Genomic DNA, 23,914 nt, shown 5'->3' with positions numbered 1-23,914 from the left:
TTATATTTCCTTTGGTTCAAGTATCCCATTCAGTATCAACATAAATTTTGCACACCAAACAAGTGCCATTTTCTTTCATTATAAATATATGGTAAGTCAAATGATATTTTATGAAACAGTTCATGCATAAAAACATATAAGCTATAAACTAGTCAGCCTTACTTTTGCCCACAACCATTTCCATTCATGAGATGGGGAATTCCTCCCCTTAGAGGTAGTGGTGTCAAACTGGACTCTTCAAATTTCAGAGGGAGGAGGTACAATTAGTATAGACATTTAGCCAGCAAAATGCAAACTTAAAATCCATCTCCTAGTCACACATTCAAACATGAAAAAACAGCCACACACAAAGAGTCAAGACTAGTTTAAAAGGGGGGGGCCAAATTATTATTATTTAAAAATTTGATTACAACCGATTTTGTTGGCATTAAATTTTTAAATTTGACTGGATATAAACCAAAAACCAGAAACTAAATTTGGTAAAAATGGGAAGTTGTTTTCCAGTAATTACAGATTATTAGAAGGCAGAAATCAATTTAGAGAAACACAGACAAACTCCATGTTTACAATGATTGTGCCACAGATTTAAACTTCAGTAGTGCATTAGTAAACTGTTCACATTTAGATCTTCACCTTGAGATTCGACAGCTGTTTCTTGAAAAAAAATCTCAGTACTTGTGCAAATAGATCGGTCTTCCATGTGCCTTAGCACACTTAAAATTTCTCCACTGTATATATACAAAACACCTACCATTTGGGCAGGGCAAAATACATACTTTCATAACAAAACTATAATGTACCTCTCAAGTATGAACAATATACACATAATACATGGTATACAGTATTTACAAAATATAAAATATAATACAAGCTGTTTGTAATTTTTAAAACTCATCTTTTGCACTTGTCTGTTGCAACAAGGCAACTTTCCATTTCTGTACCACATTTCTTTTTCAAGAGTCCAGGGATTTTGGAAAAACTGTTTTACATACATACTGAAATCTAACTTTGAACTTTTAGGAGAGTTTTTAAGTGTACTGCCATCAACTCCCTATTCTGGTTGGAATTTTCAATGGTAGTTCCCATCCAGTGACTAGGAGGCTTTGGAAGAACACTAGGAGAAGGTGGATCACTAAACTTTGCCCCAGCATAATTTTCCTTTTGGCTCACTTCAGTTAGCAATGCTGATTTCTTCAAATGCTTATTTTTAATGTTCTCGGTATTTTTAAAAGGCTTTTTTTCCTGCTTCTGAATTATATCAGATGAAACAGAATCCTGCCAAAAGTTATTTTCATTTCTTTTTGCAGAGGTGATCTTGGTTAGTGGTAAATTATATTTGCTTTTCTGTCTGTTTATCTTTGGTTGTTCACACAAGTGTATACCATGAACAAGCTGGCCGTGGGGAATGGCAATTTTCTCCGATTTTCCCATCTTTGATTTTAAAACCTACAAAGACAAGGAACATAAAAGTGAATACAGTCTCATGATAAAAATCAGTCATGAATCTCACCATATATCTATTTTCTTTTAAAAAGTTCCCCTGGACTTTCTCGTTCACTGTCTTGATTAAATGTGCTTGCTACACTTATTACTGGATGTCCAAATAGGCACAAATAGTGTATAATTGTACACTAGAAACAGTTAATCATCACTGTTACCAGGATGCAGTGTGAGGTGATTCTAAAATATAAAAAGCCCAAGGTAACCAGGTCCATCTTTCTATAAGAGCGATGGGCTATCTTCCAAACCTCTGTGCCAACCTCTTCCTGATAAAGGTCAGTGTTTTTACAGTAGGATGTTGCCAAGAGAAATTTTCAAAAGCTTTGGTTAATTAAGCATTTAATCAAGAAAAGGGCTATGTTAATAGATACACTATTTACCTTTTAAGGTAAGTACTTGAAAAAATTATTTCAGAATAAAAATTTGATTAGCAGGAGCTAGATTTTAAGTGAGGAAGTGTTTTGATAATGGTTACTAAGTACACACATAAAAATTATCTCCCAGCTTCTGAAAGCAAAATTTCAGAATTTTAAATACTAAAATACTTACCACTTTCTACCACCTTACCCAGTTATACATACAATACATACTCAGGAATGGTTTCTGCCAGTCCCCTACCTTCTCATTTAACTGCTTCAAGAACTTTACTGCACGAATTCCACCCATTTTCCTAACTCAAGGGATCCTTATAGGAAGCCAGGAGGAGATGGAAAGACACGGTAATCTATTAGATCACTGCCCTTTCAACACTTGCAATACGGTAGGAAAACAGGACACAAATATAGAAAGCTGGAGCACAAGGTAACATAATCCATGTCAATAAGGTTAACTGCCAACAGAGCTCCCTGGTTTTAATACTGTTCTAGAACATAAAGGACTCTGACTAGGACAAGTACAAAAGCTCTTTTTTAGACTATCACTAAAATTTAAGAAGAGCCATGGAACTGAAAGGAATCGATAATTTAAGAGATCAAGGTAGGCAAATTTAACTTTTCCCAAGAGCACGGCTAGATAGGCTGCAAATCTCTCAAGCCAATATTCTTTCAGCAAATGTCAGTAACTTATTTTCATCATTATTATGAAAACCTTAAAAATTAAAGCCAATGTTTTATTTTGATAAAGGTTACTTTAAGTCATTTTAGCAACTTTATGCCGTTTGAGTTTTCATCAGTTTTATCCTAGTCCAACAGCAAATCGGGCAGCATAATGTAAATTGGTAACTTTCAAAAATTTCATTCTGGACACAAGTAAAACTGCCTTCCGTAAAGAAAGCAGGGCACAGTATTCAGTAGAGGTTGTTAATAAATTCCGCTCATCCGATAGACTAGCATGCAAAATCTAGCGCTCCTAAGAGGCAACAACTCTGCCGTCGCTCCTGCCAACTTTCCAAGTTGAAAAGTACAGCTAAGTAGGTCGGCCCGGCGAGGAGCCGAGCCCCAGTTGGATCGGCGCCCCACCCGGGGCACCTCACAACTCATCAAGAAGCCAACCGGAACCGGGCGGCCGGCGGCCCACTGCAAACCCCACACCGGGCGGCGCGGGGCCGTACGCGCGTCCCGACTAGTCTCGGCGTTACCAACGGTCGGAAGCCGCCAGCGGGCCCTTAACCCTCGCCCTCCCACCCCAACGCCGCTCGCCTCCTTCATGGGCGCCAGACCGCTCCGCACGTAGCGCGCGCTGACGTCAGCCTCCCGCGGGCCGCGTCCCCCACCATGCTCCCCCACCCCCGCGCGCGCCCAGAACGCCGAAACCCCCTGGAACACCGCCAGCCTTCTAAATCCGGGCTGTTGCTGGGGCGCACACGCTCCTCTCATTGGCTGGCTCCGAGGAGCCAATCAGCAGCGCCAGCGCAAGCCTTCCCCCTCCCCCTTCGGCCGCCAGCAAGAAGGGAGCAGGCGTCACGGAAACTTCCCTCCCGAGTAAACAGCCGTCCCTTAACCCGGCCCCCCCCGTCTCGACCCCTCAGCGCAAGGCCCCAAACCTCGGGGCCCGGCTGTGTCCGTCTAGGGGCCGGGACGCCAACAGTCCCCGGCCGTGCCCCTCGCGACCCTTACCTCTCTTCTGAACGACGGCTGTCCGGGCGCCGCGGGCGGCAGCGGGCTAAGGAAAGGGCTGGCTTCCTCAGTTCGGATTGCGGTCGCAGGAGCCGGGGCCCAGGCGGCGGCCTGGTCCGAGACTTGCTGCGCTGCGCTGCGGCCCGTCTCGGGGCTCCGCCTGCCCTCCAGGCTTGGCCGGTGCTGCTGGTACTGGTGGAAGCGGCTGGGAAGCTGCCCCGACGGGCTGGCCCTCACTTTCTTCTTTCGCCGCTTCTTCGGTGCTGCCCGAGGGGTGCCCCCCACCGTGGCGAGGCTGCAGCTGGGCAGAGGTGCCGGGGCGCGAGGCTGAGGGGTCAGACACGGACCGTCTCCCCCTAGGAAGTGAGGGAGGAAAAGGGTAGGGGGCAGCGCCCTGGGGTCCGGGATCCGGGGTAAAGACGGTGGAGCCGTGGTCACCATCGGGAGGGCCCCGAAGTAACCGCGGGCGGAAAAGCCCATAGGCGCAAGGCGGCCGCCCAGAACAAGCGGCTCCCGCTGCGGGACAGAAACGACGGTCATAGCGCTAAGAGGAAAAGTGGCTCAGAGGAGTAGAAGGAGGAAGTGAGGCCAGAAATCACAGGGCAGCGAAGGCGGCGGCTGCTGCTAAGAGAACCCGAGAGAAGCACGGACCATGGCTCGGGCGGTGGCGGCGCAGCAACAAATAGCCTCAGCCTCCGCTTCGAGTGTTGTTATCAGAAGCTCCGCCCTTTGCCCGCCCACCCCCTATGAAGACCCAATCGGAATGCGAAAGGAGATGCCACGCCCCTCTGGCCCCGCCTCCACCGCCCCGGAGAGAGACACACAAACAACTCGCTTGCTGCAGCCCTGCACAAAGAGTGCGCACTGCGCAGGCGCTGCCAACGGGCTCTTTCGGGAAGAGTCGGTCCCGCGAACAATGAAGTTCCGTTTCAGCCCCACCTGCCCTACCTCCCCCACTCTTCTCGTTCCGCACCCCTGCACCTCGCCCTGAAGGCTTCGGTCAGACTGCAGGATCAAGGCTGAATTTGGGAATGGGAGTTGGGGCGGGAGCTAGGGGAAAAGAATCTGGAAGCATCAAAGCCACTGACGACTCTTCGGCCGCTGACCTTGGGGAAGTATTTATTTCAAGCTCAACATAATAACGTTATTATTTTCATTTATGATTTCAAAGTACATTGTAGGGATTTCATTCCTCTCAATCGTAAAGAAAACCAGTACACATTTAAGTTACATTTGATGAAGTGTGACTCACTTTTTTTCATTAACTCGGCTGAGGAACGCCGCTCATTAACTATGGTAATTGGAGTAAGAAGGGAGTGACTTACTGATTGAAATTGGCCTCTTAATTTATGCAGAGTTCTCCATAAATCCGTAATTGGGCATTGGAAATGTTACTGCTTTCGTGCTGTGGGACTTTGGGATCGCGAAACAGTGACTGATACTGAGAAGGAAGCGAAGGAGGAGGCTTGCGTCTCAGAGAAAGTGAAACAGCTTTGCGACATGCAGTGCATTTTGCTAGCTGTGTTGATAGAAATCTCTCATCATCTGCCCGAACTGCGCAAAAGAATTGTGGCTATTTATTAAGCACTTACGTACCGCGAACTGTTCTTTACATAAATTATCTCATTTGAACCTCGAAACAACTCTAAGGAAAAGGTACTATATTTTATCTCCAGTTTACAGGCGAGAACGGGGTTAGGGAGGCAAAAAGAACTTGTCAAACACCATGCAATAAGCTAACGGCAGGATCTGAACTCCAGGTTTGACGAAATACCCAGAGAAATGCATCCCAATAACTTTATGTAAACATTTAATACTACGTTCCATCGTTACTGATTGCTGGACTTCCTCATTTTTGCTGGATTTTACTCACTTCTGTGTTTCCAACACTTAAAACATAGTAAGTGCTCCTGATCGTTGGATGAATGGGAATCATACACTCCAGAGCTGTAAAAGATCTTAGCCTTTCACTTGACGTCAGGTCTTGAAAATTGAAGTTGGGAGCTCAGATCCCTTGAAGAAAATGGTCTGGCAAGAGTGATCCCATGAGGAGAATGGCCTGGCAAGAGTTGATGGAGGAGAGCAGGCAAAGAGTACGGAACCTCTGGAATGAGGTAACTTGTTCTTTTGGTAAAAATTCCTACTTTCAAAGCACTTTTTCATGTGTTATCTCATTTTATTCTTGCTCTGATCCTTTAAAGTAGATAAAGATATGTAAATGGTGTAAATAAAGCCTTTAAGGATAAAGTAACTCACGAGAATTTAGGGACTAAATCACTTTAACTCCTAAAGCCTGACGCTCTGCTCTTTTCACTGCATCCCAGGGCCTAAGATTTGACTTTGTTGGGGGGGGGTTGGTAGGGGGTGCTATCAAACTGTCCTGAAGAATAATTTACCCTTCTGGGGGCTGCTAATTTATAGTCAATTCAGAGGGGCCCTAGATCAAGGACAGCTATTATTGTCTGTGCGTGTGTCTCTTGGGTGAGTGTTGGGGTTATTGTTTTTTTGCATTTGAGACCTGAAGGGTAGGCCTTGTGTTAGACCCTGGATTCTGTAGCCTTGCAGCTGTGGCCACCTGAGTGTTAGGGGCTAAGATGGTGCCCACCACCAAGAGACTGGGAGCTGAAATGGACCATTGGAAGACAGCAGTCCGGGTTTTATAAACCAGATTATTGGATTTCATGTTACCCTTTGTGTATAGCTCCTATAGACCTTAGTCTTCAGTAACTTCTAAATTTAATATTCAAACCTAGTTTCATCTGTGCTATATGATACAAAGAAAAAGGTCAGATGCTCTTGTCTGAGCCCATAGAGCCAATCTTGGAGGTAGCAAGGCATTCCAAGGGTAAAGTAACTCCTGAAAGGACTTTAGGGTTCTGAAAATTTTTGTTCCAGTGCATGTCTTGGTTTTATTTTTGTTAAATCAACAGTTTCTTTAGAGGAGTTTTGCTGTTGTTATTGTTGTTGTTGTTGTTTTTAATAAACAATTAGAAAGTAAACCAGGTATTAAAGAGCAGGGAAAAGAGGTAAAGCCCATTTGTGAAATAACCAGTTTACTTGCGTTAATGCATCAGAGCCCTATGAATTCCTCTGCCTTCTTTTCTGCCCACCTTTGTGTTTCTCACTTTTTACTTCTGTCCTCCTCCTCTCCCTCGCTCTACCTGGAATATCATCTTTCCTCCTGCTCTGAATGTCTTTCTTCCTCACTCACTGTGACTTTATCTCCATTTTCTCTACCTGTTGTTGCTTAGATCTTGAATATCTGATCTCTAAAGGACACTTGTGTGAAGAGAGGAACACTTACTCCAATTTATACTTTGCTTTATTCTCAAATTATTAATCTTTCAAATCTGTGAAATAATATTGTTATAAACATTGAACATAAAAATGAAATCAAAATATTTATACTTTACAAATTATTTTCCCTGACATTTAAGCATTGATTACAAACCTTATTTTATGAAGATATTCTGAAAAGTTCACTTAAAATTTAAGGTTTGTATTTAAAAGCAAACAAAATATGCACAAATTTTCACAGTAGTGACAAAATTTATACTGACACTTGTTGGTAAAGTATTATTACTATAGGTCGAAATTAATGTCTTCATTATCCCTCCGCTTACATCTTTCTGGAGTTGCAGGAATTTTACCACTTGTTTATTTCTTAAACTTTCCTAAGAAGGACAGCAAGCCTTTGCAGGCTGTGCTCTGCACAAGGGTACCTGGCTGAAGGGGCAGGAGGAGCTGAAATACAGCTCTCACTCTGCACTTAAAAGCCATCCTCCCAGAGGCTGGGGCCACCTGGAGAAAGGTACAAAGGTTTCAAAAGAACTAGTGGCAGCCCTGGGGTACAATAATATTATGGATACTTGATTCTGTTTCATCCTAGATAGGAAACCAAAGGGAAAAAGCCTGTTATTTCAACCAGCTGAGGTTTCAACCAATTGAATCTTAGCTGGGTCACAGGCCTGGTTGTGCTTTCCGGCTGGCTCTCCTTTTATATACATTGCTAAAACTTTAAAAATCTTTGCCACTCATAGAATGCAACCTAATGCCTCTCCTGAAATATTTTTTGTTTCACTTGGCCACTTACAGAACCTAGTTTCTTTTTTCTCTTTTTATTTTTAAACAATGTAAACTTCTTTTTTGGCGGGAGTTGGGGGTGGGAGAGGTAATTACATTTGTTTATTTATCTACTGGGAATTGAACCCAGCACCTCGTGCATGCTTTTATGCACTCTACCACTGAGCTATACCCTCCCACCAGAACCTAGTTTCTTATCATTATATATTGACCTAGACAGTTCATTTTTGCAAACTGATTTTTGTCTCATTAATTAATTATAGTAAGTAAGAACACTGAAATATCATCTTTCATGAGACAGTGATGGAGGAGTCCACACAATTAACTGTCTTCTGTCTTCCTCAGTAGGTTTGGCAAATCAGCATCTTGAAACACAGCATTGAATTGTCTATTTGTTGAATCTCCATTCTGCCTGGTTGTTGTGTGTGACAAATGGTGTGAAGCAGTTCTCTCTGTTCTTGATATAGTTAATTTTTTTTTTCCAGGATTGCTTGACTGATTCCCAATTCCTCCATTCATCCTTTTCTACTTTCACAATTAGAGACAAGGCATGTTTGTGCTTTATAAACTAATATATGGTTTAGAGTTTTATAAAACCCCATACATATAATTTTCTGTATTTATTCAAATTTTTAAAAATTAACAGATCTATATTATCACATTCACTGTCTTTTATAGCCAAACTGCCTATGACTAAATTGTAAACTTTTTCCTTTGGGGAATCATTATGGACTTTTATAGATTAACATTTCAGTGATCTATAATCATTTCCCCTTTTTGGTTCAAATCTTTAGACCTTTGCCAGTAAAAGGCCTTTTAAGATGGTCCTCTTGTCTCTTCAGCATTTCTCCCAAACATTTTTGAAAACATTCTTTCTTTGTATGGCAAGATGTTCCAGATTATCTTCTCTCTCTAACTGAAAACATGGAATGAGCTATTTTATAAGGAATCTTATTTCCTTTAAATGAAGAAAACTACTAGTGGCAAAATCTGGAAACCAGATTGTTCTGAATGAGTACAGATTGGGATTAGGATAATATCAATGCTAGACCAATTTTTTTTTCAAAAAGTTGGAAGACATTTCTTTTTAAAGTCATGCACCTATGTTGATTTTTTAAAAATTCTAATTTAAGTCAAATACTATGAAATCATTTAAAACATTTATTCCATTGTAAAAAAAAATGATTTTTCTACCCAACATAATCCTAAATTTTTAACCCCTCACCCAAACTGCAGCTGTGCCCTCATGTATAATCCTTCGGTATCCCATCAGTCATCATTCACTTCATTAACTTTGATGTCTTAGTCTGTTTACTTTGTCTCTCATGTCTTTCTCCCCTTCTCATTTTTTCATGTTTTTCTGTTGTTCTCATCATGATTCTATTTCATTCCCCCTCGCTTAAATACTCAAAGCCTGGAAGTAAAGCATAACCCCTGCTCTGGAGCGTTTTGTAACTGCAGACTCAGTGCTGCCTCATGATTTAAGCTCCCTGTCGAACTGGGGACATCCAGGCCCATCCCTACTTGCAACTATTCTTGATCAAGTCATCAAAAACTTAATGCCATTTGTGTGTGTGGCAATGCACTCTGTAGAATATTGGCACATTTTTATTGACTTACTGATATACATTTACTTCAGCAACCAGTGTTCTTAGTAAGTATTCCAGAACAGTCTTACGCATCAAAACAAATAGAGGAGAAAAGCAGATGACCACAGAAAAGAACTTAGGACAAGCAGTTTACAATTAATCAAGGTTTGAGTAAAATTATCTCTTTAAAAAAAAGAGCATCGAAGGAAAAGGGTATAGCCTAAGTGGTAGAGCACATGCTCAGTTAGAATGCACAATGTACTGGGTTCGATCCCCAGTACCTCCTCTAAGAATAAGTAAACCTAATTACCTCCCCCCAAAACATAAAAAAAAAGCCAAATTAAAGAAAAAGAGTATTGAATACATTGTTAGGTTTTTTCGTAGCAAGAATTCACTCAGGTTACCTAAAGTAATGGGATGTTTGTTTTAGTGATATAAACACACAGACATAAGGGAGATAAGAGTGGTCACAAACCAGGCCTCATAGGATCCCAAGAAATTCATGGGAAGAACCGGAATTACTGTATCATGCCTAACAGACCTGGAATGAGGTTTGGAAACTCAAAATTTCTTCAGGATCCAGTGCAGCCCTAGTTACTAGGTTATTTGGTCATCCCTTCACAGAAGATGTTTTCTTGCTTTAGTGTCCTGTCATTCCCATGACTCAACCACTTTCTGTTTATGCTTTTTGTGTTTTTTCTTCTACCACTGCTACCAGTTAACTCACTATTTATCTAAAGTTCAAATTCCAGAGGGAGGAACTGATTGGTCTAGTTTGGATTGGTTTTCACTGGATATTTGAATGACTCATCACCATCATCCTGGTTCAACAGAACTTTCTTACTAGATCAGACCTTCTCTGGGCACTACCTGGTGAGGATGATGAGGCAGGATGCGGATGGTGAGAAGCAAGTACATAAGGAACCACTTAGAACCAGTTCAGGGACTGTGGACATGACAAGCATGGAGAGGCTTGGCCAGCCCAGTGCACTGTATAACCTGTCTTCCAGGCACCAAACATCCTTCTTCTGAGACGTACATTCCCAGAAATCCAAGGGAAGTGAGAGAATATATGGAAACTCTGGAGATCTCTGATTTTTCTTGGAAAGTTGGATTTCTAACTATACTGTTCCATCATCCTTGGTGGAGCAACAGTTGGCTGGGGCTGAGTAGAGGTGGCCCTGTTAAAATAAGGCCCATGCTCATCCAGATCATTTAACTCCTTTACTCACCTGATTCTTTAGGCAAAAAAGCTTGAAATGCCTCTAAAAATAGATTGGAGGCAGTGAGGCAAATGGCAGTAACTTAGCTGTGAGGCACCTGTAGACTCGGACGAAGATAGTTTGGAGGAAGTAGAAGGGTAGACATGGACATCAGAGCCGGAGACGTGGTGACTGAGTGGGGAGATGAGACAGGGTGGGAAGTATGAGGGGGAGCAGAGGGAAGGAGATGAGAGAAGAAGAGAAATGCTGCCAGGCTTTCCACTCTGGTTGACCTGGAGAGAAATAATAGCTTTGACAGGAGTAGAAAATCCAGAGGGGGCATTTGGGGAAGAAAATACAGTTGTCGGGGTTTAGTAAGGTTTTATTTTTGATATTTTCATTTTAAAGCCAAATTAATTGAACTTTTTTGTTTTGTTCCTCCAAAACAAAAGAACCTCAAAACAATTAAGTTGCCTTTACTTGCCTATGATCCTGTGGTAGAAAAATTATTCTTACTCTTGTTCAGCAAAAACCTGAAAATCCATTTGTTTAATCAGTCTGGTTATCTTTGGCGATTTCATTTGACATTTCCAGAAAATAGGAGTTAAACTACTTCTGAGAAATGTAAAATAAATTAAAGAAGATGAATTGAAACATACTCTGTCAAATCTCCTTTATTTTTCAGATCCCAGAACAGGCCATTCAATCCTGTCCTTCTAGTCAGCTAAAAATTCTATGAAGAAAATAGCATATTTCATTTTTACAAGATACTGCAGTGCCCCGATTTTTACAGTATTTGAACTTAGAGTGATCTGATAAAGTAGAATTTCAGACTCTAGGGCTCTTCCAGCCATGTAATGGTAAAAGGTTCAAAAATGAATACTTGTTTTAGAGAAATGCTTATGATTTTCAAGTCTAGGTAGGACTGTGTAGAGTTTTTTTTTTTCTGAAGTTTGTAACCCCAGAATGCAAAAAATAAAATGAGATTTTGCCAATGATTTTCTATTAATCTTTCCTAAGAAAGAAGATTTCCCATGTCCTTATAATATCCAGAAAGATTCAGAATTTGTCCAAAACAACCCAATCAACATTGCCTGAGTTATCTTTACTGTGTCCTTATTTTATCCTTCGAAATTTAAGATTTGTATAAGAAAATAAAACTGACATTCCCTGAGTTATATCATTTTTTCACATTCCTGAACACAGAGAAAGACCAAAAGAATGTTTGGGTTGCAGAGTCAAAGAATAAGCACAGAGCAGCTCAGGATGAAGCTGTGATGTTGGTATTTTGCCAGGTTTTCTCTGAGATATTGATTATGACTTACAGCCAAATATGACTCACTACTATAGATGCTATATCTAAAATTATGTCATTAGCTTTCTGAATTTCAGAAGAGAGGTGAGGATGATATTTTGGCCTAATTAGTAAGTTAGCATATTACAGTTATTCTGCATGTGTACAACAAATGCATATAATGTGATTAGTTTAAACAGTGACATCATGGGTCCTTTAAGACACAGCCTTGCTAGGTCATCCCATAGCGATGCCCACTAGCCAAAAATCCATGTGGTGCACACCAAGCTTACCATCTGCTTCTTATTGCTGTACCATATAGTGTAAGCAGTCAGGCAAGGATCACCAGACAAACAAACAAACAGGAATGAAAAAGAACCTTCAGGACACAGAGACAGAGAGAAGAAAGTTTTTTTTTTAAAAAAAGCCCCTTTAATTAATAGCTTTAGAGTGTTAGGAGTATAGTACATCCATGAAACAAAAACAAGAGACTTTAAGAAGGAAATACAATTTAGAAAGAGCTATGCAAATTTAAAACATCATGGCAAAAATAAAAATTCCAGTTGAAAAAAAAAAAGGTAAATTTAAAGCAGTCTTCCAGAAAGTAAAACCTAAAGATGTTTGAAAGATAGGAAATAAAGGAAAATGATCAGATCTGTCCAGGAGACCCAATATTCGAAATAAGAATTCCAGAAAGCTAAAACAGAGCAAATTGAGAGAAGGAAATTAACAAGGAAATAATCCACGCGAATTTCCGAGAACTGAAGAACACGAAGCTGCAGGTTGAAATGGCTCACTGAGTGCTCAGCATAATGGATGAAAATAAGCCTACACTAAGAAAGATAATAATAAAAAAAGACATGGCTGTTAAAATCTTTCTGAGGGAAAAACAAGTCACATACAAATCATCAGAATTAGAATAGTATCTGAAGTATCAGCTTGAAGCAAGAAGGCAATGGAACGATGACTTCAATTCCAAGGGTAAATGAATTCCAGCTTAGAAGTCTGTTTCCTCCTGTTATTGCGTCCCTCTGAAATTTTCAAGTTAACACCCTTCCTCCCAACGTGAAGGTTAGGAGGTGGGGCCTTTGGAGGGTGATTAGTCATGAGCATGGAGCCCTCACGAATGGGATTAGTGCCTTTGTAATAGTTATGAGAGAGCTTGCCTCCTTTCCTCTGCTCTCTATCATACAATGAAAAGTCTGCATTCTGTAACTCAGAAGAGGGCTCTCACCGGAACACAACCGGCTGGCACCCTCATCTCAGACTTCCAGTCTCTAGAAATGTTAGAAGTAAACTTCTGTTATCTATAAGCCACTAAGTCTGTGGTGCTTTGTTGTAACACCCTGAACTAATACACTTCTCAAATTATTGAATCAAGCTTAAAGATACGATAAAGATCTTTCAAATAAATAAAGATCTTTCAAATACATAAAAATTCAAGAAATTTCTCCTGTACAGTTTTCCCCCCTCAGGAAACTACTAGGAAAGGCATTTCATTAAAGAGAGTAAACCGAGAAAGAATAAGACATGGAAGCTAGGAAATGTGAGATCCCACATAGGTGAGGAGGGGAAGGAATTTCCAGCATAAGGGTGAGAGGTGAGTTCAGGATGATAGCTGTCCTGTGGCCTAGAGAGCAACCAGCTCAGCCTGAAGCAGGAAGATGGATGATTCTGAGCGGAGGGGAGGATTTCCAAGAGAAAGATGAAATTGATAGAATCTGCAATACGTTTGAAGGAATTGAGAAGTGGTGTACACTTTTGGCAGGGATCTTGGCAATGAATAAATGCTGGGTTAATGGAAAATGAAGCAAGGAAAAGAAAGTCAAGGAAAGAGCAAGGCAATTATTAATTCCAGAGAAGAGGAAAAGTCCCAGGAAGAGGCTATCTTCATAGTAAAACTGGTTACATGTTAACACCTGCTAAAAAGAGACAACAGGACCCAAGTAGAGTCACTATTGTTGTCACACCAAAACTTAACACCTACCCTAATTGCAGTTTTGATTTTAAGTCTGAATTTTTCTGATCAGCACTAATAAGGCAACCTGCGTAAGACCCCTGCCTCCCGCTCAGGGAAGGTGATCTTCCTTCCTCTACCACTCTTCTAACTTCCCTGTCCTGGGGGTAGGGAGTAAAGGTTACAGCTCAGTGGTAGAGCTCGGCTTGTAGGAGGTCCTGAGTTCAACCCCCAGTGCTTCCAAGGGGGAAAAAAAAAAAAACAACCCCAAAAGCTTGCTAACTTCTTTGTCACTCCTTCTTTCTGCCTATAGAAACCTTCCATTTTGTACAACTCATCAGGAGGACTTCTCCGCTTGCCAGATGAGATGCTGCCCGATTCATGAGTCATTTAATAAAGCCAAGTAGAGTGTCAGATTTACTCAGTTGATTTTTGTTTTCTGACACAACAAATATCAACAGAACCCAGACTTCTGATATAAGTCTCCTAGGAGGATGGGGAAGTAGAGTGTACGTAATGTGTGTATATGTAAGTATATGTATGTCATTGTCACTGGATGATCACAGAGCTAAAATCTCAGCTTCATTAGAAAGTCATCAGTTTATATTGAGCCAAAAAATAAATATATTATTAGCATTTTATTTTAAAATATAAAGATTAATACTAAAAGAACTGGTAAGTGGGTTAGAAGGTTGCTTGGGGGAGGAGGTGTGGACAGGAAGCCAGGGTGGGCAGAGGGAGTCCAGGAGGCTGGTTTCATTTTAGGTCTTGTGTTTACTTTACTTTTTAAAGAAACACATGGTTTTTTAAAAAGTAGACTGACAGGATTTCAAAGTTAAGGCACAGGCACAGGGGCGTGAATGTGCAGGGCAGGCATGAGTAGGAAACAAAATAATTCAGAGATACTGGAACATTAGATGGAGGTCATACTGAGAGGGGCAGTCAGGGCCCTGCTGATGAACTTTGAATTCCTCATCTGTGCTGTGGGTAACCCGAAAAGTACGTAAAGGATGCCATGTGTAGGGGAGAATACTTTGGAGGGGTTAGAAAGAGAGACCTAAAATAGCCAAAGCAGAAAAGCAAGGAGACTAGTTAGAAAACATTTTAACTGATAAGGTTCGAGGGAACTGAGGCACCTTGGGTGGGAGTAGGAGGGGTTAGGTAAGTGAGAAATCCTCCAGGTGGAGTTGACAGGATTTGGTATACTGACAAATTGCTGGAGGGAGGGAGAAAAGAGAGTTAAGAATGACTTGGATTTTTCTAACCATGCCATCTGCGGGATACTGATGCCAAAATTTAGTCTGTCCAATTGTAATTGTCCTCCTCATTTCCCACAGTTTGCTCTAAAAGATATTTGATCTTTAAGAAAATAAAGGCACTGAGTTTGGCTGGAAGAAAACAAAACCTTTCCACTGAGTAGATCTACCTACATTATTTCAGGGTCGTTATGAGGTCCCAAGGATGTGAAAGTGCTTATTACACTGTACAAATATTGGTGATTCTCTCCTGGCCATTATTAATTTCCAAAGGATGGGACACAATTCCTGAGGGCAATGCCAAATGAAAAGTTCCAAAAAACATTTTGAGCAACATCAGGAGCACTAAACACTGACACACATTGCTGACATGTATCAGCAGGCTTCAACATGGGCATGTCTTTCACCGTGACATTATTCTATTATATTATATATTACATTACGTACTGGTGTAGTGGGTTAAATGTTCCTCTCCTCCACGATATGTCCATATCCTAATCTCTAGAACCTGTAAATGTTAACTTATTTGGAAAAAGGGTCTTTACAGGGTTATCAAGTTACAGATCTAGAGCTGAGGACGTCATCCTGGTTTATTGGGGTAGATCCCAAATTCAATGACAAATGTCTTTATAAGAACTTCCAAAGGGAGAAGGACCCTGTCTTTTGTACTTCCGGCCTCCAGAACTGAGAGAATACATTTCTGTTATTTTGAGTCACTACATTTGTGGTGACTTGCTATGGTAGGATTAGGAACCTAATATAATTGGTAATATTACATTACCTAAATGTCTTAAAATATCCAATAACCTAAATGTCTTATATATGAGATTAGATGTTTGGTTTCAAGGAAAAGAAACCATGCAAGCTAACTCAAGCCAAACAGGATTTATTCTAAGAATGCCAAGCTCAAGAAATCCATGGGAAACTCACCAAGCCTGAGTAGGAGCCCAGGAGCAGCTTCCACACAGCCTAGTAGCTCTCAGGGTGGTGCTGCTTCCCTGCCCCGGGGCCAAGTCAGCCTCGGGAGTCTCTCTTCTAGATTCCCAAGGAAGGGCTCTGAGTGACTCAGCCTGTATCCACTCTTGGCCCAGTCAATTGTCAGTGGAGCTTCAAGCAATTTGTAATTTATTTGTTTTGTCCTTTTTACTAAGTAGCTTTCTGCTAAGGCTTTTAAGTCAAGAAATTAATATGCTTTTCCTATAAAGTGTGCATTATTTGCAAAATCATCATGAAATATACATAACATAAAATTGACCATTTTAACCATTTTTAAAGTGTACAATTTGGTGACATTTAGTACGTTAACAATGTTGTTCAATCACCACCACTACCTAGATCCAGAATATTTTTATCACTCTGAATCCTTACCCATTGAGCAGTCACTCTCCATTTCTACCTCCTTTTACCCCTGCTAACCACTGATCTGCTTTCTACCTCTGTGGACTTGCCTTTTCTGAACATTTTGTATAAATGCAATCATATAAACGTGGCCTTTAGTGTCTGGGTTTTTTCCACTGACTGTAATATTTTCAAGGATCTGTATTGTAGCATATATAAGTATTTTATCTCTTTTTATGGCCAAATACTACTCCATTGTATGGATATACCACATCTTGTTTATCCAACCATTAATTGACGGACATCTGGGTTGTTTCCATCTCTTGGCTATTGTGAATAGTGCTGCTATGACCATTGGTGTACAAGTGTTTGTTTGGACACCTGTTTTCAGTTCTTTTGGGTATATACCCAGGAGTGGCATTGCTGAGTTATATGGTAATCATATATTTATTGGAGAACCACCAAACTGTTTGCCACAGTGGATGCAGCATTTTACATTCCCACCAGCAATGAAGGAAGCTTTCAGTTTCTCTTTTCCATTTTCACCAAGAAGTTGTTTTCTGGTTTTTTGTTTGTTTGGGGGATTATGGTCATCTTAGTGGGTATGAAGTGGTATCTCATCATGATTTGGTTTTGCCTAATGATGTTGAGCATCTTTTCATATACTTATTACTCATTTGTATGTCTTCTTTGGATAAATGTCTGTTTATTTATTTGTTTATATTTAAAAACTTTAATTTTAATTAATTTTTGGATGGGTATATAATTAAGTTTATTTATCAATCTTTTTAATGGGGGTACTGGGGATTGAACCCAGGACCTCATGCATGCTAAAGCACACACTCTACCACTGAGCTGTACCCTCCCCCACCCCAATAAATGTCTATTTAAGTCCTTTACCCACTTTAAAATTAGGCTGTTTATCTTTTTGTTGTTGAGTTGTAAGTGTCCTTTATATATCCTGGATACTAGGCCCTTATCAGGTATATATGACTGGCTTTTAAATATGGCTGCAGAAGCAAAATCACTTGCTATTTTTCAGTCAGAGTATTTACAAACAGAAAAAAACAAGGTTTTGGTTTGTGCACACTCACTGCAGGTTAAAACCCACAATTTAAATAACCATCTAAGAATACCCTATGTTCCTTCCTAATGATTCAGTAGCTACAGCTGTACAAGCGGTGTTTGTCATCCTCTGTCCTCTCAAATTCATCTTGGGGTACCCCATGGATAGTCAATGACATGTCTATTTCAACCCTTTGTGATTTCAGGTTATTTCGAATTTCCCTTGTTATTTTGGCTTTCTTCTAACTGTTTTGAAGTTATATTCGAAACTTTCTGTTTTTAACTACCTATCCATGTTTGGTTTAGAAAATTTAGTTTTTCAATATTATTATACTATAAAAAGGTAAACCAAAACATGATGCTAACAATCAAGAAAACTAGGAACTTTGATATTTTTGAGTTTTCAGGGAACTGACCACGGTGGGAAGTAGAACTAAACACAACCTAGTAAATAAAACAAAAGTAAAGTACAGTAAAGTAAAAAAAAAAATTAAAATAAAATAATGACAGCAGGAAGATGATCTAATTTTTGTGAGTTAGGGATTTTTAAGTGATCAAAAGTTGAAAGTCATAAGATGAGCTCATATTTCCAAAAAAAAAAAAAAAGCTTTTGAAAGCTTGCTGAGAAGTCACAAGCTCAGCTCCCAGATTCCAATGGTCAGGCATAATTTATATCTCTAAGTCCACTCACCCTGATTACTTTAACACACTGCAACACCGTTGCCACCAGGTTGTCAAAAGTGTCAAAATTTCCATTTGCTCAGCACATACAGTTTTTCTCTTCTTTAGGCTTTCGTACATGGAAAAAGAAGATTCTGTTTATCCCAAATCTTTTAATAATTTTGGCATTTTAGAAGATGAACCACATGAATCCTTTGGTGTCTTATAATACCCCTTGGTCACTGGCATCTGATGTATACACACCAGATGTCATTTGTAAATTCTGGAGTCGTTTGAACCCACTTACTTTCTTGATGAGAAAACTGAAATAATTTGCCCAGAGTTTAGAGTTAAAGATAGAACCCAGCACACAGAGTGGGAGAAATTATTTGTAAATCATCTATCTGATAAGGGACTTGTGTCCAGAACATATAAAGAACTCTTACAACTCAATAATAAAAAGGCAAAAAGCCCAACTAAAAAACTTGATTTGAATAGACATTTCCCCAAAGAAGATATATAAATGACCAATAAGCACATGAAAAGATACTCAACATCATTAATTATTAGTGAGATGAAAATAAAAAGCCATAATGTGATACCACTTCACATCCACTAGCTTGCTAGAATAAAGGAGAATGACTGATGTTGGTGAAGATGTAGAGAAACGAGAACTGTCATATATCGTTGGTAGGATTGTAAAATATTGCTTTGGAAAATTGTCAATTTCTCGAAATGTTAAACATAGTTCTTTATGAACAAGCAATTCCACTCTTAAGTATATACCCAAGAGAATGTGAAAACATACAAAACCTTGTACATAAATTTACATAGCAGCATTATTTATAATATCCACAAAGTGGGAACAACCCAGATGTCTGTCAATTAATGGGTGTCTGTCAGTTAATAAAAGGGCCAGTAAGATGGGGTATATTCTTACAATGGGATAGTATTTGGCCATAAGAAGGAGAAAAATACTGGTATGTGCAACAACATGGATGAACCTTGAAAACATGTTCAAAGTGAAAGAAGCCAGACACAAAAGACCACGTACTGTATGATTCTGCATATATGAAATGTCCAAAAAAGGCGAATCCATAGAGACAGAAGGAGGTTAGCAGTAGACAAAGGCTGGGAGGATAAGGGAATGGGGCGTGATTACTAATGAGTATGGGGTTTCTTTTTGAAAAAAAAGTTTTTGCTTTAATAAAAATGTTTTAAAATTAGATGGTGGTGATGGTTGTATAATTCTGTAACAGACTAAAACTCACTGAACTGTAAACTTTAAAAGTGTGAATTTTATGACATGCAAATTTATCTCATTAAAGCTGTTATATTAAAAAACAAAAACCTCAGTCCTTGATTATACTTATTCATTGAGCTAATAGGTTAAGGAGTTCTTGGAGAGACACAGAACTCTTCTGTTTCCACTTGGGAAACTTCTCTGTCTGGTCTCTTTTAATTTATTCATCTATAAAAATTTTGAATCACCATGTTGTACATCTGAAACTAACATAATATGGTAAATGAACTATACTTCAATAAAATTTTTTAATTAAAAAAATTTTTTCATCTTTTTGTCAGTCAAGTTTTCCATCAAAGTGACACATCTCCCTTCCCAGGCACTACTGTCCTGATTTAGGTTAAAATCTGTGGAACCCTTTCAATTTTAAATAGGTAAAAGTAGAGCTTCTTTGGTTGGAAATGACGTGCAGGATTCGGTATATTAAACATGTGCTTTCATATATAGTCTGATTTTGTTATATGATAGATAGTGAGACAAATCTTTTAGCTGGAACTTTTTCTGAAAAATAGGGAATATTATTAGATCACCAACTAATAACTGTCTCTACCTAAAACCCTTAGTGGGACTTAAAACAATAAGCGAGTCCTGCCCTGGAACAAAAGTCTAAATAAATACAGCTTTTAACACTATAAAAGATGTGCCTTTTAGAAGGAATTGTGGAGCACTCCCATAAGATAGGTGGATGTAGGGTGTTGAGTAAAATGTCTAAAAACCCCACAAATATACATTTCCTACTTTCAAAGAGCTTATACCTTCTTGGGAAGGCAAGCTTTACATGAACAGTTCAATTAAATAGCACAATGTCTGAAAAGCACATGCTTTTGGTACACATTAAATAAGACCGCTAGCATTCATTCACTTAACTTTAATTTACTAAAAATCTTTAAGTGCTTTTAGTGCTTTCATTCACTAAAAACATTTTAAGTGCATTCACTAAAAATGTTTTAAGTGCTTTATGAGCCTTGGCATTCCTGTGCTAAACAAGACAGTCATGGTTCCAGGCCAGCCGAATGCAATGTAGAGTGAAAAGGCAAAAGATGTTGCAAGTCAGTGTAGGACTAAGTGCTGTAGAGGTGGGAAGTTTATCTCTAGGTACCAAGTTTAGGTTTGTTATCTGTTTGCTAACGTACTCCAAGGTGTGGCTCTTGCCTCTAGTTGCAGCTGAACACAGGCACTCACATAACCACACACACATCCTTCCAGGTAGAGCTGGACCACTTGTGAAGGAAGATGGGTGGTATCAATGGTCCTGGACAGGACCATTGACAGCTGCTGCCTGTGCCTTCCCTCCCGAAAGCAGATAAGCAAGAAGGTGCAGGTGGTGGTGCTGGCCCATGGGGAAGGGTTTGTAAACAGGTGCTCCCTGAAACCTTCCCACCCATGGTAGCAAGGCCACTCCAAGCTGCTGAGAATTCACTAGGCTCGGAGCTCCACTTGATAGTCTGCTGTCTTTCCATCAAAAAGGAACAAGGCTCTGGCCCTGCCAGCCAGGCCCAAGAAGATACTAGAAAGTTGGGAATATAATGATGGACACCAGCTCCTCCCCCTCTGAGAACCAGTTCCTTCCACGCCCAGCAGGCTGGGCTTTCTTGTTTGTTTCCTTCTTTCAGCCCAGGCACTGAGTCACCTTTGTTCATGAGTGTGCTGGAGCTGCACAACCTCTGATACCTTCTCACTGAAGATGCCCAGTGTGTTTTCTTTCCTTCATCCCCCTTCCAGGATGTCTAGTCCACTCCACTCCCTTCTCCCAGGAGCAGCACCCTCCCTCAGGAACTTACGTCTTCTCTAACTGTCCTACTCAAGGCTGCCAGCTGTCTTATACATTATGGAAGAACTGTGCGATCCCAAGCAAAGAAACGGGAGGCAGGGAAAGTGAGAAACGGGGAATCTGTTCTTACTGCAGGGTCTGCAGTTTCTGGAGGGTAGGGGGCTCTGTAAGAGACAAGGATCATCATTGCAGCAGCCACCGTCGCTTTGGGACAGCAGTTTTCAGAATGCGGTCAGAAACCCCTGCAGTCCCTAAGAGCCTCCCTTTGCCAACTACAGGCCTGGGTAAGGCCAGATTTCAACACAAACTTAATCACAACAGATTGAACAGAGAAGCAGACGTGAGAATCCAGCTGCCTTCGATGAAGCTAGACATGCGAGACTGGCAAAAAAAAGTAAATGCCGCTCCTCTCAGTAACTTTTGGTTTGGAAAATAAAGCTGTATTTTAAATAACAATATTATCTATGCTAACACATAATAGTTTGGTTAACTTTAAATACATTAATATGTGTTTAAATTTTTGTTTTCATTTTATTATTATATTTTTTAAATGGAGGTAATGGAGATTGAACCCAGGACCTTGTGTGTGCTAAGCATGCGCTCTACCATTGCGCTCTACCCACCCCCTTTGTTTTCATTTTAATACAATAAATATTGACATAACTCAAGTAAAGAGAGCTCCTTGGAGTCCTCAACCATTTTTCAAAATGTCAAGGGGTTCTGAGATTTAAACGTTTGAGAACTCTGCTCTAGGGCTACTCTTGGCCCCCATTTCTTCTCTTTCTTGCTCTTCCCGAGGGACCTCACCGAGCCCCACTGCTTCAGCTCCTACCTCCAAGCTGGTGATTGCCGTGGGCAGCCCATGAACTTCTGTGTGCCACCCTGCAAGGACCTGGAGAGAAGGGAAATAAGATTGCCCTGAGAATTGAACTGGATAAATCTATACACAGATGTGATCTACCATTCACTCATTCAACAAATATTTATTTAGCACCTACCTTGTGCCGCATACTATTTTAGATGCTCCGGCTACAGCAGCAAGCAAAACAGAAAATCCCTGAGTGTTCTGCTGGGGTATATTGGGAGGGTATAAAAGAAGATGGTGGGAAGTAAAGCCATAGGTAGAAATAATACTAAAATTTATTTGTAAGAGCTTGACTTTTTGAAGTTTTGGGGATAATCCTAAATTCCAGTTTTCTTTCCCTACAAGGTTCCCAAAGGTGATATTCAGACAACAGCCACTGATAAAGAAAAGCAAAGAAATGTAACAAAGATTATGGGTGGGTGGGAGGTGTATGTGTGTTTTCTTCCATCTCATAAATTATGTTCCCCAGTAGCCATTCTGCTGATACGCTTCTGGGAAGTAGATGTTTACACATTTCAGCTTGGTAAGGAGGCAGGTATGATGCAAGAAAAGTTCCTGCCAGCCACGGGAGTGGGGGATGGAGGAGAGCCAGGAGCAGCTCAAGGACAGGAGCAGACTAGCATCCTTGCAACACAGGTTGGTGATGATGAAAAGAACCACCATGAGGTCACCTAAACACCAACCACCAGACACTGTCTCAAAGAGGAACAGAAAAAGGGAGAGAAACAGCTTTACTAGAGAGTTGTGACCTGGGATAATACTATTTTAATTTAGAAGCATGAAATACTTTAATTGGTGATTTTAAGCTCCAACATTTTCTTTGCACATTTGGGAGATGTGTGATAAAATTTCAATTTGGCTGCATTAACATTTTATCTTTTTTTTCTTTTTAATGGAGGTACTGGGGATTGAACCCAGGACTTCCTGCATGCTAAGCATATGCTCTACCACTGAGCTACCTGCCTCCATGCTAATCTTTTATTGTTGCTGGGCTTGTATGTGAAACCCTGTGACAGGGAACCCTGGCAACTGACTCAATGAGACCCTTCCTTCTCCTTAAGCCTAAAACCAGTTGGTCACATGGGACACAGGAGGTTGAGAAGAAGAGACACCAGGAGGAAAAGAGAACAGAATAGACAGGTCTTTTCTCCAGAAGAAAATGGCTCCCATCTTCTCTGTCACTGAAAGGAAAAAGCAGAGAGAGATCTGGCTGCTTACCACATACAGCAGGCACACAGGAAGAAGAGTGGGCTAGAGAGAAAATTGTGTGTGTGTGTGTGTGTGTGTGTGTGTGTGTGTGTGTGTGTGTGTGTGTGTGTGTGTGTGTGTGTGTGTGTGTGTGTGTGTGGTGGGGGTGGGGTGTCTCCCATGGCCTTCAGATGAAGAAGAAAGAGAAACCCTCTCTCTTGTGGTCCAATCCCTGACCAGAATGACCCATTAGAATAGGCTCTCCTCTTTGGAGTTGAGAATGAAAGTAAGGACCAGGGAAGAACTTAAGCAATCTCTCTTCTCACGCACAAACCACAGCATCCGTATCACTGAAAGTTAGGTATTTTAAATAGGCATCTTAATTGGGACTCAAGAAAAGAAACTGAAGTCATCCGCTAAGGAAGGAATAGGGTCAGGTTTTGAATCCAGGTTTGTCTGTTTGCAAAGAATAACCAGTTTCCATTGAACCATGCCACTGCGCCTACAAGCCCCCCTACCCTTCACAATAAGAGCCTGATTTGGTTAGTATACGTAATCTTTCTTGCATCATGCAGTCCCATGTCCTTTCCCGCCCTGGGATATTAATGAACTTATCTGTCACGAGGGGCCACACCTGTGGTCATTATTCATACATCAGCTAATGTTTATTGAACTTGAGGACTTTCCTCAGTTCTGAGCCCTGAAATCACTTCTGTGATCATTTCCTGAAATGTGATATGCAGTGAAATGGATCCAGCCACAGGAGGGGAATGATTTGGAAAGTCAGGA

General features: G+C 40.5%; 1 protein-coding gene and 1 long non-coding RNA gene across 2 annotated transcripts in view; one reads left to right on the top strand and one right to left on the bottom strand.

Moving 5' to 3' along the window:
• Window positions 1-364: 364 nt before the first annotated feature.
• On the bottom strand, window positions 365-4,255 carry PNRC1 (proline rich nuclear receptor coactivator 1). The gene is made up of 2 exons (XM_006200294.4): window positions 3,555-4,255; window positions 365-1,446 (listed from the first exon to the last, which is right to left on the bottom strand). The coding sequence occupies exons 1-2, from the start codon at window positions 4,092-4,094 to the stop codon at window positions 1,003-1,005; spliced, it is 984 nt and encodes a 327-aa protein (XP_006200356.1). The 5' UTR covers window positions 4,095-4,255; the 3' UTR covers window positions 365-1,002.
• A 981-nt stretch (window positions 4,256-5,236) lies between these two features.
• LOC140697653 (uncharacterized) overlaps window positions 5,237-23,914 on the top strand; it is a 44,271-nt gene continuing 25,593 nt past the window's right edge. The window contains exon 1 of the long non-coding RNA XR_012074828.1: window positions 5,237-5,668. This is a non-coding gene — a long non-coding RNA (uncharacterized lncRNA). The remainder of the gene's footprint in view (window positions 5,669-23,914) is intronic.

The sequence above is a fragment of the Vicugna pacos genome, chromosome 8 (assembly GCF_048564905.1).
Source record: "Vicugna pacos chromosome 8, VicPac4, whole genome shotgun sequence".
NCBI lineage: Eukaryota > Metazoa > Chordata > Mammalia > Artiodactyla > Camelidae > Vicugna > Vicugna pacos.
This window is presented reverse-complemented; position numbering and strand designations above follow the sequence as displayed.